Below are 17,815 nucleotides of genomic sequence, written 5' to 3' on the forward strand. Positions count from 1 at the left end.
TGTGGTTAAGCCTTGGCTGTTGTGAGAGTGGGCTTGCAGGCTGGGTCTGAGTCTATATTAGTCTTTGTGGTTAAGCCCTGGCTGATGTGAGAGTGGGCTTGCAGGCTGGGTCTGAGTCTATATTAGTCTTTGTGGTTAAGCCCTGGCTGATGTGAGAGTGGGCTTGCAGGCTGGGTCTGAGTCTATATTAGTCTTTGTGGTTAAGCCCTGGCTGTTGTGAGAGTGGGCTTGCAGGCTGGGTCTGAGTCTATATTAGTCATTGTGGTTAGGCCCTGGCTGATGTGAGAGTGGGCTTGCAGGCTGGGTCTGAGTCTATATTAGTCTTTGTGGTTAGGCCCTGGCTGATGTGAGAGTGGGCTTGCAGGCTGGGTCTGAGTCTATATTAGTCTTGTGGTTAAGCCTTGGCTGTTGTGAGAGTGGGCTTGCAGGCTGGGTCTGAGTCTATATTAGTCTTGTGGTTAAGCCTTGGCTGTTGTGAGAGTGGGCTTGCAGGCTGGGTCTGAGTCTATATTAGTCTTTGTGGTTAGGCCCTGACTGTTGTGAGAGTGTGCTTGCAGGCTGGGTCTGAGTCAGACTGAAACTAGATAAAGAGAAGTAACCACTGTCTGGTTTTGACATGTTGATATTGTGTGACAGTGGTCAATGCTATTGAATTCAGAGAAGCTACTGTACCAGGTTACTTTATAAGGTAATCTCAGCTTATTGATACACACACATTGACGTAGGTAATCATACCACCAGGTAGTGATCACATGTATATAATCAGCTGTGCCCTTAGGTGGGGTGCAGAACTTACTCTGAAACATACATGCTGTGTTCCCGTTGTCAACTTCTGTCTGCAACTGCATTAATAAATGAATGATTGATTTACTTAAAGATATTGTCTGGTTGCTGATTTCACCAATAAGCAAATTATTGACAAGGAACAAGGAACCTGCCCCGACATCACCACCATGGATGTAGAAGTTATATAGTCTACCAAGTGTTAATGTCACCACCATGAATGTTTAAGTTATATATTCTACCAAGTGTTGATGTCACTACCATGGATGTTTAAGTTATATATTCTACCAAGTGTTAATGTCACCACCATGAATGTAGAAGTTATATAGTCTACCAAGTGTTAATGTCACCACCATGAATGTTTAAGTTATATATTCTACCAAGTGTTGATGTCACTACCATGGATGTAGAAGTTATATAGTCTACCAAGTGTTAATGTCACCACCATGGATGTAGAAGTTATATAGTCTACCAAGTGTTCATTTCTATCCTACTGTGATACTTGTGAGTTGATGTGATGTCATTGATGATTTCTAACAGATTTCCACACAGTGGAGTCTCTGCAGATGGTGAAAAACAGGATGTGTCACACACTGTGGTCACACCCAAACAGCTCTTTGCTGTCCGCCCAGACTTAACACTAAGTCACACAAGACAAGTTTGTATCAGTGGAATAAAACTAGCATTTAACAACAGACAATTCTCTAAGTAATAAAACAGTATAGCATGTCTCATTTACCACCACACCTGTTGAGTTGACTTGGGTAACAGACCTCTAGCTTCTACAACACAGAAAGTTAGAGGGGACTTTCTCAAGTCAGTCACTGACAATTAGGTAAGATATTATAGGACACCATGTGTAACTGCTGCTCTGTCAGCAGTTTCCTGGGGAGTTTTTCTGATGTCAGTGTTTCCTTTAGGAAGGTGGGTTTAACTGATCTGATTTGCTTAACAGTTTGCCACATAATTGAAGTAAGGAAGTAATGAGTTAGAAATCATATAGCCTAGCAGTATTTCTCACTCTTCAGTCCTCTCTTCATGACAGTAGACTTGTTTCGCTCAGTGGAGCCCCAGTTAGAGAAAGATATGATACCTGCAGGGATATTGATGATCCTGTTCTGGAGCACAGGTATGTTTCGAAATTGTAAGATATATTACAATTTGTGCAGCTAGTAAAATAACATCCAGCTGGAAGCAGACAGTAAAAATGTGTCTCAAAGCAGGACAATGATGTGATCACCTGTAAATGTACTTTACTGTAGTTTAACTGTCCATCTGGGGACAGGCACTAATATCAGTTAAGGTGTGATGGTCAGTCTTATTTGAACCAAGGTAAGACCCAAATGCAGACAACAGGGTTCAGGCAAAGACAGGTCAAGGCAGGCAGGGGTCGATAGTCCAGAGTAAGGGGGCAAAGGTACAGGACGGCAGGCATCCTCAGGGTAGGCAGAGATCTGTAATCCAGAGGAGGGCAGAGGTACAGATCAGCAAGCAGGCTCAGGGTCAGGCAGGTGGGCTCAGAGTCAGGGCAGGCAGAGTGGTCAGGCAGGTGGGCTCAGAGTCAGGACAGGAATAGTGGTCAGGCAGGCGGGCTCAGAGTCAGGACAGGCAGAGTGGTCAGGCAGGCGGGCTCAGAGTCAGGACAGGCAGAGTGGTCAGGCAGGTGGGCTCAGAGTCAGGCAGGTGGGCTCAGAGTCAGGGCAGGCAGAGTGGTCAGGCAGGTGGGCTCAGTCAGGACAGGCAGAGTGGTCAGGCAAGCGGGCTCAGAGTCAGGACAGGCAGAGTGGTCAGGCAGGTGGGCTCAGAGTCAGGACAGGCAAGGGTCAAAACCAGGAAGACAAGAAAACAGAGACTGGGAAACATCATAAATACACAGGGGATAATGGGGAAGATGGGCTTCACCTGGAAGGGGGTGGAGATAATCGCAAAGACAGGTGAAACAGATCAGGGTGTGACACAATGTTCTCCCTAAGCTGCAGATAAATCAGCCAATAGCGAGAAGCACAAGATTGAAATTCACTAACTTTTCTAGAGCAGCTGGTCACCAACCGGTTGATACCGAACTGGTCGATCTCCATGCTATTCCTAGTGGATCGACAAACACTTCTGTAAAAACCCACGATAAAGCCTTGTGTTCCTATTTTTTGGGGGGTCTCGGGCTGTTGGCAGTCGGTGCCCCCGATTCAGTTGCCCTGCACGCCGGGTTGATATTGTGTAGTCATAGTAACCAGGAGTGGTATGGTGTTGATATTGTGTGGTCATAGTAACCAGGAGTGGTATGGTGTTGATATGGTGTAGTCATAGTAACTAGGAGTGGTATGGTGTTGATATGGTGCAGGCAAAGTAACCAAAAGTGGTATGGTGTTGATATGGTGTAGTCATAGTAACCAGGAGTGGTATGGTGTTGATATGGTGTCGTCATAGTAACCTGGAATGGTATGGTGTTGATATGGTGTCGTCAAAGTAACCTGGAATGGTATGGTGTTGTCAAAGTAACCTGGAATGGTATGGTGTTGATATGGTGTTGTCAAAGTAACCTGATGACTAGTGATACCTTTATTAAATCCATTTATTAAAGTGGCCAAAGATTTGAGTCTGTATGTTGGCAGCAGCCTCTCTGTGTTAGTGATGGCTGTTTAACAGTCTGATGGCCTTGAGATATAAGTTGTTTTTCTGTCTCTCGGTCCCAGCTTTGATGCACCTGTACTTACCTCGCCTTCTGGATGATAGCAGGGTGAACAGGCAGTGGCTCGGGTGGTTGATGTCCTTGATGATCTTTATGGCCTTCCTGTAACATCGGGTGGTGTAGGTGTCCTGGAGGGCAGGTAGTTTGCCCCCGGTGATGCGTTGTGCAGACCTCACTACCCTCTGAAGAGCCTTACGGTTGTGGGCGGAGCAGTTGCCGTACCAGGCGGTGATACAGTGCGCCAGGATGCTCTCGATTGTGCATCTGTAGAAGTTTGTGAGTGCTTTTGGTGACAAGCCGAATTTCTTCAGCCTCCTGAGGTTGAAGAGGCGCTGCTGCGCCTTCTTCACAATGCTGTCTGTGTGAGTGGACCAATTCAGTTTGTCTGTGATGTGTATGCCGAGGAACTTAAAACTTGCTACCCTCTCCACTACTGTTCCATCGATGTGGATAGGGGGGTGTTCCCTCTGCTGTTTCCTGAAGTCCACAATCATCTCCTTAGTTTTGTTGACGTTGAGTGTGAGGTTATTTTCCTGACACCACACTCCGAGGGCCCCTCACCTCCTCCCTGTAGGCCGTCTCGTCGTTGTTGGTAATCAAGCCTACCACTGTTGTGTCGTCCGCAAACTTGATAATTGAGTTGGAGGCGTGCGTGGCCACGCAGTCGTGGGTGAACAGGGAGTACAGGAGAGGGCTCAGAACGCACCCTTGTGGGGCCCCAGTGTTGAGGATCAGCGGGGTGGAGATGTTGTTGCCTACCCTCACCACCTGGGGGCGGCCCGTCAGGAAGTCCAGTACCCAGTTGCACAGGGCGGGGTCGAGACCCAGGGTCTCGAGCTTGATGACGAGCTTGGAGGGTACTATGGTGTTGAATGCCGAGCTGTAGTCGATGAACAGCATTCTCACATAGGTATTCCTCTTGTCCAGATGGGTTAGGGCAGTGTGCAGTGTGGTTGAGATTGCATCGTCTGTGGACCTATTTGGGCGGTAAGCAAATTGGAGTGGGTCTAGGGTGTCAGGTAGGGTGGAGGTGATATGGTCCTTGACTAGTCTCTCAAAGCACTTCATGATGACGGAAGTGAGTGCTATGGGGCGGTAGTCGTTTAGCTCAGTTACCTTAGCTTTCTTGGGAACAGGAACAATGGTGGCCCTCTTGAAGCATGTGGGAACAGCAGACTGGTATAGGGATTGATTGAATATGTCCGTAAACACACCGGCCAGCTGGTCTGCGCATGCTCTGAGGGCGCGGCTGGGGATGCCGTCTGGGCCTGCAGCCTTGCGAGGGTTAACACGTTTAAATGTCTTACTCACCTCGGCTGCAGTGAAGGAGAGTCCGCATGTTTTCGTTGCAGGCCGTGTCAGTGGCACTGTATTGTCCTCAAAGCGGGCAAAAAAGTATTTGGTAGCATTTGGTAGCATTGCCTTTAAATTGTTTAACTTGTGTCAAACGTTTCAGGTAGCCTTCCATAAGCTTCCTACAGTAAGTTGGGTGAATTTTGGCCCATTCCTCCTGACAGAGCTGGTGTAACTGAGTCAGGTTTGTAGGCCTCCTTGCTCGCACACATTTTTTCACTTCTGTCCACAAATTTTCTATAGGATTGAAGTCAGAGCTTTGTGATGGCCACTCCAATACCTTGACTTTGTTGTCCTTAAGCCATTTTGCCACAACTTTGGAAGCATGCTTGGGGTCATTGTCCATTTGGAAGACCCATTTGCGACCAAGCTTTAACTTCCTGACTAATGTCTTGAGATGTTGCTTCAATATATCACCATTTCCTTTCCTCATGATGCCATCTATTTTGTGAAGTGCAACAGTCCTTCCTGCAGCAAAACACCCCCACAACATGATGCTGCCAACCCCGTGCTTCACGGTTGGGATGGTGTTCTTCGGATTGCAAGCCTCCCCCTTTTTCCTCCAAACATCACAATGGTCATTATGGCCAAACATTTCTATTTTTGTTTCATCAGAACAGAGGACATTTCTCAAAAAAGTATGATCTTTGTCCCCATGTGCATTTGCAAACTGTCTGGCTTTTTAATGACAGTTTTGGAGCAGTGGCTTCTTCCTTGCTGAGCGGCCATTCAGGTTATGTCAATATAGGACTAATTTTACTGTGGATATAGATACTTTTGTACCTGTTTCCTCCAGCATCTTCACAAGGTCATTTGCTGTTGTTCTGGGATTGATTCGCACTTCTCGCACCAAAGTATGTTTATCTCTAGGAGACAGAACGCGTCTCCTTCCTGAGCGGTATGACGGCTGCGTGGTCCCATGGTGTTTATACTTGCATATTATTGTTTGTACAGATGAACGTGGTACCTTCAGGCGTTTGGAAATTGCTTCCAAGGATGAACCAGACTTGTGGAGGTCTACATTTTCCCATTATGTCAAGCAAAGAAGCACTGAGTTTGAAGGTAGGCCTTGAAATACATCAACAGGTACACCTCCAATTGACTCAAATGATGTCAATTAGCCTATCAGAAGCTTCTAAAGCCATGACATCATTTTCTAGAAATTTCCAAGCTGTTTAAAGGCGCAGTCAACTTAGTGTATGTAATCTTCTGACCCACTGGAATTGTGATACAGTGAATTATAAGTGAAATAATCTCCGTAAACAATTTTTGGAAAAATTACCTGTGTCATGCACAAAGTAGATGTCCTTACCGACTTGCCAAAACTGTAGTTTGTTAACAAGAGATTTGTGGAGTGGTTGAAAAATGTGTTTTAATGACTTCAACCTAAGTGTATGTAAACTTCCAACTTCAACTGTATGTGAAACTTTGCTGATCTGTCAGCAGTTTCCTGTGGGGTTCTTCAGAAGAGATCAGTTTGCTGTATTTAGCTGAGTTCAACCACTGATCTAACACAAGTTTTTCACACCATTGAAATAAGGAAGTAATGAGAGACAAGTCAAAAAGCCTAGCAGTATGTTCCATTCTTCAGTCCTCTCTACATGACAGTGACTTGTGTATGTCAGTGGAGCCCCAGTTAGAGACAGATATGATACCTGCAGTGGTACTGATGACCCTGTTGTGGAGCACAGGTAGGATGCTCTTATACTGCTATACACTTGTGACAGTTACTGAGATATGATTTGATATTGTAAGATATATTATAATTTGCAGGGTTAGTAAAATAACATACAACTGGAAGCAGACAGTAAAAATGTGTCTCAAAGCAGGACAATGATGTGATCACCTGTACATTTACTTTACTGTAGTCTAACTGTCCATCTGGGGACAGGCACTAATGTCAGTTAAGTTGTGTTTGTGTCATGTATCTGACTGTTGTATATTCAGTGTGTCAATGATTGATTGTATCTGTCTCTATGTAAAGGAAGGAGAGTATATATTATATTTAATATTGGTCTTATGTTAGAGTAGGAGAAGGGGGATTGTCGATGGCAGAGGTCTGTGACCTGAGTCAAGCTCAACAGGCCTGATGCTACATGTCAGGAAGAGAGAGAGAGAACGAGAGAGAGAAAGGAGGGGGTGGGGAGGGCAAAGGAGAGAGAGAGGAGGGGAGGGGACAGAGTATAGCTGAGGGAAGGAGGGGGTGGGGAGGGCAGAGGAGAGAGAGAGGAGGGGGGGGTGGGGAGGGCAGAGGAGAGAGAGAGAGGAGGGGAGGGGGTGGGGAGGGCAGAGGAGAGAGAGAGGAGGGGAGGAGACCAAGTATAGCTGAGGGAAGGAGGGGTGGGGAGGGCAGAGGAGAGAGAGAGAGGAGGGGAGGGGGTGGGGAGGGCAGAGGAGAGAGATAGGAGGGGAGGGGAGGGGGTGGGGAGGGCAGAGGAGAGAGAGAGGAGGAGAGGAGACAGAGTATAGCTGAGGGAAGGAGGGGGTGGGGAGGGCAGAGGAGAGAGAGAGGAGGGGAGGGGGTGGGGAGGGCAGAGGAGAGAGAGAGGAGGGGAGGGGGTGGGGAGGGCAGAGGAGAGAGAGAGAAGAGGGGAGGAGACAGAGTATAGCTGAGGGGAGGAGGGGGTGGGAGGGGGAAAGAGGAGGGGAGGAGACAGAGTATAGCTGAGGGAAGGAGGGGGTGGGGAGGAGAAAGAGGAGGGGAGGAGACAGAGTATAGCTGAGGGGAGGAGGGGGTGGGGAGGAGAAAGAGGAGGGGAGGAGACAGAGTATAGCTGAGGGAAGGAGGCATGAGGAGGGTGCTGCAGCGCAGTGTCATTTATAATTTTTTGTAAACTTCCGGGAACATTTTTTCACCCTAGTAGTCCAGTACTATATAAGCGGTTTGATACAGCCTTCTGTAGGGAGCCAAAAATACACTTTTTGCTTATAGGGGCGGCAGGTAGCCTAGTGGTTAAAGTGTTGGGCCAGTAACTGAAAGGTTGCTAGATCGAATCCCTGAGCTGACAAGGTACAAATATGTTGTTCTGCCCATGAATAAGGTAGTTAACCCACTGTTCCTAGTCTGTCAATGTAAATAAGAATTTGTTCTGAACTGACTTGATAAGTTAAATAAAACAATAGGACGACATCATCATCCTCTGTCTGCATCCTAATCCCTACCTGTAGTCTACCCACCTCTGGTATAATGCATTTCCACCTCTCACTACATCATCATCCTCTGTCTGCATCCTAATCCTTACCTGTAGTCTTCCTACCTCTGGTATAATGCATTTCTACCTCTCACTACATCAGTGTTGCTCTGTCTGCATCCTAATCCCTACCTGTAGTCTACCTCCCTCTGGTATAATGCATTTCCACCTCTCACTCCATCAGTGTTTCTCTGTCTGCATCCTCATCCCTACCTGTAGTCTACCTACCTCTGGTATAATGCATTTCCACCTCTCACTACATCAGTGTTGGTCTGTCCATCTTCCTGAATTAAAAGATGAACAGATCAATATTGCTGGCATAACATCATTCAATATTGCTAAGTTATTTATCTATAGTGTGGATGTAGGGCTGTTTTTAGTATATAATGAGCACCAAGATGCTGCGTATTCAACACAATAATATCAGACAGACCAGCTGGCCCGTGCTGCCTCCGTGTTGACTACTATGTTGCAATGTGAATATTATCAGAGTTGTCTTGTTGATACTAAATGTTTCAGTTTCCAAAATGATTTGGGTGCAGACATCATAAGGAACATCTCTGAATGCAGAGCAACAATGTAGGTGGGACGAACATGAGACAATGACACTGTCATAGTACACAATACGAATCGCTCCACAAGGGTGACTTCATATACATTATAGCAGGGGGTCAACAACGTTTTTCACGAGTGACACTTTACAATTGATCCTACAATTCCTAAAGATCTGCGTGACTGTAATTATGTCCATATTATTTTATGATACTCAACTGAGCCCCAAAAATGTTTAACTGCCCACAAACGGAATATTTCTAGCTGGCTACTGGACAGAAACGTTGTTCATTCAACCACAGGCCACGGAGCCCCACTATGCATTGCCTTCCTGTATGGAGGCGCTGTCCAATCAGCGGTGTGGGTTCAGGTGAAGGTTAAATATTGTATTGTTTTTGTTCGTTTCTGAGTGATGTTCTATCGATTCCCTGCGTCATTTCATGTTTTCATGTGTATCTGAGTCATTTGCCTTCAAGCAGGCAGAAATATGTCCATTATGACGTCGCACCGTGATAAAGTCTCACTACACTGGAAGTTAATAGGAATATGACTTTTAGATCGCGAAAACGTTATTCATACATGTCAGATTTCAATACTGGACGATTTAACTCGGGAGGTCTTCTCTCGAATGAGCCATTGATCATATTTTTGTGATATTCCTGCCTTGAGAAACTGGTCATTTAACGGAGGGTCTAACACGTTTCTCCTATTTGTCTGCCTCTTTAGTCCAGGATGCATTGCGTGGTGCCTTTGCCAGAGATATTATAGAAAAGGAGATAGGAATCTAATATAATGAATCAATTTGTAACGCCCTTCCCAGCAGACTATCAACCAATCACGTTCAGGTTGTCATGCTGCGTCACGCGGTTGTTAAGATAATCGTCATGCAATTCCTTGTCGAGAAATGTGCCTATTTTCGTCGAAAGTACGTAATGCCACGATTCCAGAGCTATACGATACTACAAATAACAAGTTAATTACCTCACATCTCGGTAAAGACTAGTAATGTTGTACTTCTTGTTGACTAAATTCGTGTTAATGTTGGGTTTTTGAGCTAGCGCCCAGTAGACTCCATTCACTCCGTGATGGAGAGCGATCCCTGTCCCAGAGTCGCCCAGAATGCACCGCGTGGGCCAATGACGTAGTATCGTCAACGTTTCCTCAAAAGTATATCTGCCGTTGTGATTTAAACTTCACTCTGTGAGACACATCGATCTGCAGGTTGAACATGGTGAGATTGGAGACTCCTAAATTGATAGTGCAGTTTGTTTAGGTGATTTAACAACTAGTCAGCTACTTCACATGCTGATATTGTCTTTGGTATTATTGTGTGTAGATACATTTAGCTAGCCAGCCAGCCAGCCCACACAGAGCGCATTGCATTGTGGATGTTGTAGTCGACTTGAGCTGCAACAGATTTCCACAATGATGTTCCATCTTGTTACCAACCTTATTATTAGGGAAGCACCGATAGTGACCGATACTGATATCCAATATTTTCCTTGCCAAAAATAAACCATACCGATAACCGATATAAAACATTTTGCGACCTTTTAAGCATTCAAGTACAGTTAAATAGTGAATGTCTGGGGACATTTCTGTTAGTTTTTGCTGTTCTCCAAATACTACTTTCGAGTTTATAGTAAATGAGCTACAACTGGTGGAGGGATTCGACACACCCCATTTAGCCATACCCTAGGTTTATCTGTATTTCTACACACCCCATTTAGCCATACCCTAGGTTTATCTGTATTTCTACACACCCCATTTAGCCATACCCTAGGTTTAGCTGTATTTCTACACACCCCATTTAGCCATACCCTAGGTTTATCTGTATTTCTACACACCCCATTTAGCCATACCCTAGGTTTATCTGTATTTCTACACACCCCATTTAGCCATACCCTAGGTTTATCTGTATTTCTACACACCCCATTTAGCCATACCCTAGGTTTAGCTGTATTTCTACACACCCCATTTAGCCATACCCTAGGTTTATCTGTATTTCTACACACCCCATTTAGCCATACCCTAGGTTTATCTGTATTTCTACACACCCCATTTAGCCATACCCTAGGTTTATCTGTATTTCTACACACCCCATTTAGCCATACCCTAGGTTTATCTGTATTTCTACACACCCCATTTAGCAATACCCTAGGTTTATCTGTATTTCTACACACCCCATTTAGCCATACCCTAGGTTTATCTGTATTTCTACACACCCCATTTAGCCATACCCTAGGTTTAGCTGTATTTCTACACATCCCATTTAGCCATACCCTACAGCCCCAAACTACTTCCTAACGCTATCTTTTAGACAGCTAGGCAACTATACTGATGCAGGTACCTTTTACACAGCTAGGCAACTATACTGATGCAGGTCCCTTTTACACAGCTAGGCAACTATACTGATGCAGGTACCTTTTGCAGGTGGTCGCATGCGGTTGGACACATGGACGAGATGCTAGATAAATAGTAATGGAAATGGTAGATACTACGTAATACATTTTTCACTGAGACATCATGGTGTGTCCATCAATTTAAATCCCAACTTGTAAGGAAAGAATAAATATGAAAAAAATCCGCAATGTATTGGACAGAACTATGAGGTCTAAAGGTCTGGCTTTCCAAGACATTCTGTTCATCTGCAAGCAGACCTGATGATTGTAGATGGAGGGAGAACCTGTTATTTACAATGGAAGAATATAACTTCCTGTAGCCTATATAATGTAACAATGACAATAATCCCATCATATATACTGTAGTTGAAGGTTATTTTAGTGTCATAAAAAGTGTTCATTAAAACAAATCAGGATGTTTGTTGGATGGATTCAGTGTAGGTGTCCTGCTGTGTATCGAGGTGTTTGTATGAAAGTGGTAGATTTGTAATTTTTTACAAGAGAAAGTTCTGGATTACTTTTCTTTGGGTGACCTCAGTCTTTGACAATTCAGCTACTTTGTTAACAGTCCTACTGTAATGGTCTGGGTAGCTGGTGCAGAGGAGTCAGGACAGTAGAGATGAGTAACACATGTAACTTTACTCAAATATTCCAATAATGTGTCGTAAATACCGAGCCCACAGTAACAGACCAAACATACATAAAACAGTCCGGCACAAAAACCATGAGGAAAACAGAGGGTTAAATAATGAACATGTCATTTGGAATTGGAACCAGGCGTGTAAAACAAAGACAAAACAAATGGAAAATGAAAAGTGGATCGGCGATGGCTAGAGGGCCGGTGGCGATGGCTAGAAGGCCGGTGGCGATGGCTAGAAGGCCGGTGACGATGGCTAGAAGGCTGGTGGCGATGGCTAGAAGGCCGGTGGCGATGGCTAGAAGGCCGGTGGCGATGGCTAGAAGGCCGGTGGTGATGGCTAGAAGGCCGGTGGCGAAGGCTAGAAGGCCGGTGACGATGGCTAGAAGGCCGGTGACGTCGCTGCCCGAACAAGGAGCGGGACCGACTTCTGTGGAAGTTGTAACAGTACCCCCCCCTTGACACGCAGGGCGATCCGGATGGAGACGGTGGAACTCCCGCAGTAACGAACGGTCCAAAACGTCCTCCACCGGCACCCAGCATCTCTCCTCCGTACCGTACCCCTCCCACTCCACGAGGTACTGATGGACTTTCGCCTGACGCCTCGAGTCCAGTATGGCTCGAAAAGCAAACACCGGGGCCCCCTCGATGTCCAGAGCGGGCGGAGGAACCACCTGCACCTCAGACTCCTGGAGTGGACCAGCCACCACCGGCCTGAGGAGAGACACATGGAACGAGGGGTTAATACGGTAATCGGGAGGAAGATGTAACCTGTAGCAAACCTCGTTCAGTCTCCTCAGGACTTTGAATGGCCCCACAATCCGCCGGCCCAGCTTCCGGCAGGGCAGGCGGAGGGGCAGGTTTCGGGTCGAGTGCCAGACCGGTGAAAACCCGATGGCGGAGGTGAAAACCAGAGGTAAGGCTGACTGAGGCCCCGAGACGTTCCATGAACGCCCTCCAGACCCTTGACGTGAACTGGGGACCTCGATCAGACACTATATCCTCTGGCACCCCATAGTGCCCATGAGACATGTGTAAGGGCCTCCTCAGTCTGTAGGGCCGTAGGGAGACTGGGAAAAGGAAGGAGACCGCGTGACTTAGAGAACCGATCCACAACGACCCGGATCATGAGGGAGGAAGATCCTTGAGGAAGTCCACAGACAGGTGCGACCACAGTCGTTGTGGAATGGGTAAGGGCTGTAACTTCCCTCTGGGCAGGTGGAGGGGAGTGGGCTCTGTATGTAACGCCCGCTCGATGTCCGCATCCAGCTCCCACACTACCGGTGCCACCAGGCAAGAGGCCGGAAGTTCGGGAGTGTGATCTATGGACCGCTCCTCTGATCTATGATCAGTGATCTATGGGCCGCTCCGTCTCCTCGATGCCCGGATGTACTCCAGATTGCGGTGGTCAGTCCAGATGAGAAAATGGTGTTTAGCCCACTCAAGACAATGTCTCCACACCTTCAGAGCCTTGACAACAGCCAACAGCTCCCGGTCCCCCACATCATAGTTTCGCTCCGCCGGGCTGAGATTATTTTAAAAGAAAGTACAGGGGCGGGGCTTTAGTGACGTACCCGAGCGCTGAGGGAGCACGGCTCCTATCCCAGATCCGGATGAGCCAGCAGGGGAGCCGAGGTAAACAGAGCCCTCAGGTGACCAAAAGCCCTGTCCGCTTCAGCCGTCCACTGCAGTCGCACCGGTCCCCCCTTCAGCAGTGAGGTAATGGGAGTCGCTACCTGATCAAAGCCCTGGATAAATCTCCGGTAGTAGTTGGCTACCTGATCAAAGCCCTGGATAAACCTCCGGTAGTAGTTGGCTACCTGACCAAAACCCTGGATAAAACTCCGGTAGTAGTTGGCTACCTGACCAAAGCCCTGGATAAACCTCCGGTAGTAGTTGGCTACCTGACCAAAGCCCCGGATAAACCTCCGGTAGTAGTTGGAAAACCATAGAAACCGCTGCACTCCCTTTACCGTGGTAAACGGCTGAAATGCAGTCGCTCTCCATTTCCACCCCTGAAGTGGAAATGCGGTCACTCTCCATCTCCACCCCTGAAGTGGAAATGCGGTCACTCTCCATCTCCACCCCTGAAGTGGAAATGCGGTCACTCTCCATCTCCACCCCTGAAGTGGAAATGCGGTCACTCTCCATCTCCACCCCTGAAGTGGAAATGCGGTCACTCTCCATCTCCACCCCTGAAGTGGAAATGCGGTCACTCTCCATCTCCACCCCTGAAGTGGAAATGCGGTTACTCTCCATCTCCACCCCTGAAGTGGAAATGCAGTCACTCTCCATCTCCACCCCTGAAGTGGAAATGCGGTCACTCTCCATCTCCACCCCTGAGGTGGAAATGCGGTACCCTAGGAAGGAGACGGACTGTTGGAAGAACAGACATTTCTCAGCCTTGACGTACAGGTCAGGCTCCAACAGTCGACCAAGTACCTTGCGCACCAGGGACACACACTTGGCGCGTTTAGCAGAGTATATCAGAATGTGGTCCACTACACCCTGCCCGTGCAGGTCCCGGAAAATCTCGTCTACAAAGGCCTGGAAGACATCAACCCGTACGGCATGACAAGGTACTCATAGTGCTCTGAGGTGGTACTAAATGACGTCTTCCACTCGTCCCCCTCCCGGATACGCACCAGGTTGTAAACGCTCCTGAGATCCAATTTTGTGAAGAAGCCCTGTGCATTGACTCTATCGCACTGGATATGAGAGGCAGGAGGTAGATGTACCTCACAGTGATTTGGTTGATACCTTGATAGTCAATGCACGGGCGCAGACCGCCTTCCTTCTTCACCGCCAGAACAAGGACAGGGACCGACTTCGGCGGAAGTCGTGACACCTACAACTGTCACCTTTTGTAACAGCTGATTTACTTAACTAAAGGCACATCTCAATATGTGATCCAGGTGTCTTAGTGTTCCTATAGAAACCTGTGTCCAAACACAGCATTAAATAGCATCTAATCAGAATAGTGTACAGAGCTAAGTTATTACAGCTATTTAAATGTAATGTGTCTTTTAGTGTTTATTCTGTCATTAAAAAGTCACTGTTGCCTATTAGATCAATATCAGTGTGAACACATCTGATTGGACTAGATCCATGTTGAGGTGAGACACGTCTGATTGGACTAGATCCATGTTGAGGTGAGACACGTCTGATTGGACTAGATCCATGTTGAGGTGAGACGTCTGATTGGACTAGATCCATGTTGAGGTGAGGCATGTCTGATTGGACTAGATCCATGTTGAGGTGAGGCACGTCTGATTGGACTAGATCCATGTTGAGGTGAGACACGTCTGATTGGACTAGATCCATGTTAAGGTGAGACACGTCTGATTGGACTAGATCCATGTTGAGGTGAGACACGTCTGATTGGACTAGTTCCATGTTGAGGTGAGACACGTCTGATTGGATTAGATCCATGTTGAGGTGAGACCATTCCATGTCTTTATTGGTTTGTATGAGAAGGCAGTTTGGGAGAAGGTGGTGGACCGTTTGAGGATTCTACAGTTCCCCTGGTGGAGGTTCATGGAACACTGATATTTAAGTCTGAGGTTGATGAAAACAAATTTGGTGCTGCAATGTTGTGTGTTATCTTGAATACCAGGCAGATGTTGGAGTACAGAATGAAATGGAGAGGAGAGGGGAGGAGAAGAGAAGCAAGGGGGAGTAGAGGAGAGGAGAAGGGGAGGAGAGGAGAGGAGAAGAGTGGAGAGGAGAAGAGGGGGGGAGTAGAGGGGAAGAGAAGCAACAGGGAGAAGAGGAGAGGGGAGGGGGTGACGAGAAAAGGGGGAGAAGAGGGGAGGGGGGGAGTAGAGGGGAAGAAGAGGAGAATAAAGGGTCAGAAGAGGAGAAGGGGAAGAGGAGAGGGGGGAGATGATGAGAGTGCAGGAAGAGAAGGAGAGGGGGAGAAGAGGAGAAGAGAGGGGGAGAAGGGCAGAGGGGGGAAAAGAGGAGAGGGGGAGATGAGGGGGAAGATAGGGGCAGAAGAGTAGATGATAGGCAGACTATGAGAAGAGAGGGGGAGAAGAGGAGAAGAGAGGGGGAGAGGGGGAAAAGAGGAAAGGGGGAGAAGAGGAGAGAGGGGAGGGGAGGGCAAGAAGAGAGGGGGTGAAGGGGGAGAAGAGGAGAGAGAGAAGGGGAGGGGAGAAGAGGAGAAAGGGAGAAGGGGGAGAAGAGGAGAACAGAGAGGGAGAAGAGGAGAGGAGAAGGGGAGAAGAGGAAAGGGAGAGAAGAGGAAAGGGGGAGAAGAGGGCAGGGAAAGAAGTGGAGAGGAGGGGAAGAAGAGAGGGGGGAGAAGGGGGAGAAGAGAGGGGGAGAATAGGACAGGGGGGAGAAGAGGAGAGGAGGGAGTGGATGAAGAAGAGAGGGGGAGAAGAGGAGAAGAGAGACTGGGAGAAAAGGAGAGGAGAGGGGGAGAATAGGGGAGGGGTAGGAGAAGAGAGACTGGTAAATGAGGAGAAAAGAGGGTCGGAAGAGGAAAGGGGGAGAAGAGGAGAGGGGGAGAAAAGGGGGGAATAGAGAGGGACAGAAGAGGAGAAGAGAGACTGGGAGATGAAGGGAGGAGAAGAGAGGGGGAGAAGAGCAGAGGGGGAGAAGAGGAGAAGAGAGGGTCAGAAGAGGAGAAGAGAGGGAGGGAGAAGAGGCTGGCGAAGAGGGAGGGGAGAAGAAGGGAGGGGAGAAGACGAGAAGGGAGGGGAGGTGAGAAGACGAGAAGAGAGGGAAGGTGAGAAGACGAGAAGAGAGGGGAGGGGATAAGACGAGAGAGGGAGAAAAGAAGAGGATAAGGGGGAGAGGAGGTGAAGAGAGGTGGAGAAGAGAAGGTGAGAAGAGGAGAAGAGAGGGGAGAAGAGAGGGGAGGAGAGGGTGAGAAGAGGAGAGGGGGAGGAGAAGAGAGGTGAGAGAAGAGAGGGGGAGATAAGGCGAGTGGGGAGGAGAGAGGAGAGGAGGAGAAAGGAGAGGGGAGGGGAGGGGAGAAGAGGAAAGGGGGAGAAGAAGAGAGGGGAGAAAAGGAGAAGAGAGGAGGAGAAGAGAGGGGAGAAAAGGAGAAGAGAGGGGGAGAAGAGGAGAGGAGGAGAAGGGAGGAGAAGAGGAGAGGGGGAGAAGATCAGAGGTGGGAGCGAAAGAATAGGAGAGGGGGGAAGAGGAGAAGAGAGGTGGAGAAGAGAAGAGGAGAGGAGAGGAGAGGGGGAGAAGAGAAGAGGAGAGGGGGAGAAAAGGAGAAGAGAGGGGAGAAAAGGAGAAGAGGGGGGGAGAAGAGGAGAAGAGAGGGGAGAAAAGGAGAAGAGAGGGGAGGAGAGGAGAGGGGGAGAAAAGGAGAGGGGAGGGGAGAAGAGGAAAGTGGGAGAAGAGGAGAGGGGAGAAAAGGAGAGAAGAGAAGAGGATAAGAGGATAAGGGGGAGAGGAGGTGAAGAGAGGTGGAGAAGAGAAGGGGAGAAGAGGAGAAGAGAGGGGAGAGGAGAGGAGAGGAGGAGAGAGGAGAGGGTGAGAAGAGGAGAGGGGGAGGAGACTAGAAGAGAGGGGGAGATAAGGCGAGGGGAAGAGGAGAAGGGGGGAGAAGAGGGGGAGAGGAGGAGAGAGGAGAGGAGGAGAAAATGAGAGGGGAGGGGAGAAGAGGAAAGGGGGAGAAGAGGAGATGGGAGAAAAGGAGAAGAGAGGGGAGAAGAGGAGAAGAGAGGAGAGGAGAGGAGAGGGGGAGAAGAGGAGAAGAGAGGGGAGAAAAGGAGAAGAGAGGGGGAGAAGAGGAGAAGAGAGGGGAGAGGAGGAGAAGAGAGTGGAGAGGAGGAGAGGAGAGGGGGAGAAAAGGGGAGGGGAAGAAGAGGAGAAGGGGGGGAGAAGGGAGGAGAAGAGAGGGTCAGAAGAGGAGAAGAGAGGGAGGGAGAAGAGGCTGGAGAAGAGGGAAGGGGAGAAGAGGGGAGGGGAGAAGACGAGAAGAGAGGGTCAGAAGAGGAGAAGAGAGGGAGGGAGAAGAGGCTGGAGAAGAGGGGAGGGGAGAAGACGAGAAGAGAGGGGAGGGGAGAAGACGAGAAGAGAGGGGAGGTGAGAAGACGAGAAGAGAGGGGAGGGGAGAAAACGAGAGAGGGAGAAAAGAAGAGGATAAGAGGATAAGGGGGAGAGGAGGTGAAGAGAGGGGGAGATAAGGCGAGTGGGGAGGAGAAAGGAGAGGGGAGTGGAGGGGAGAAGAGGAAAGGGGGAGAAGAAG

General features: G+C 48.3%; 1 protein-coding gene across 2 annotated transcripts in view; it reads left to right on the forward strand.

Annotated features, from left to right (window-relative positions):
• The first annotated feature begins 1,322 nt into the window (after positions 1–1,322).
• The window catches only part of LOC110512116 (CD5 antigen-like), a 75,578-nt gene continuing 59,085 nt past the window's right edge, over positions 1,323–17,815 (forward strand). The window contains exon 1 of one of the 2 annotated variants that reach the window (XM_036933978.1): positions 1,323–1,912. In XM_036933978.1, coding sequence (XP_036789873.1) covers positions 1,822–1,912 — 91 coding nt within the window. In that variant the 5' untranslated portion in view covers positions 1,323–1,821. Of the gene's footprint in view, positions 1,913–9,620; positions 9,797–17,815 lie in introns of those variants that run through there. The other variant, XM_036933979.1, reaches the window with a different exon arrangement.

The sequence above is a fragment of the Oncorhynchus mykiss genome, chromosome 10, assembly GCF_013265735.2.
Source record: "Oncorhynchus mykiss isolate Arlee chromosome 10, USDA_OmykA_1.1, whole genome shotgun sequence".
Lineage (NCBI taxonomy): Eukaryota > Metazoa > Chordata > Actinopteri > Salmoniformes > Salmonidae > Oncorhynchus > Oncorhynchus mykiss.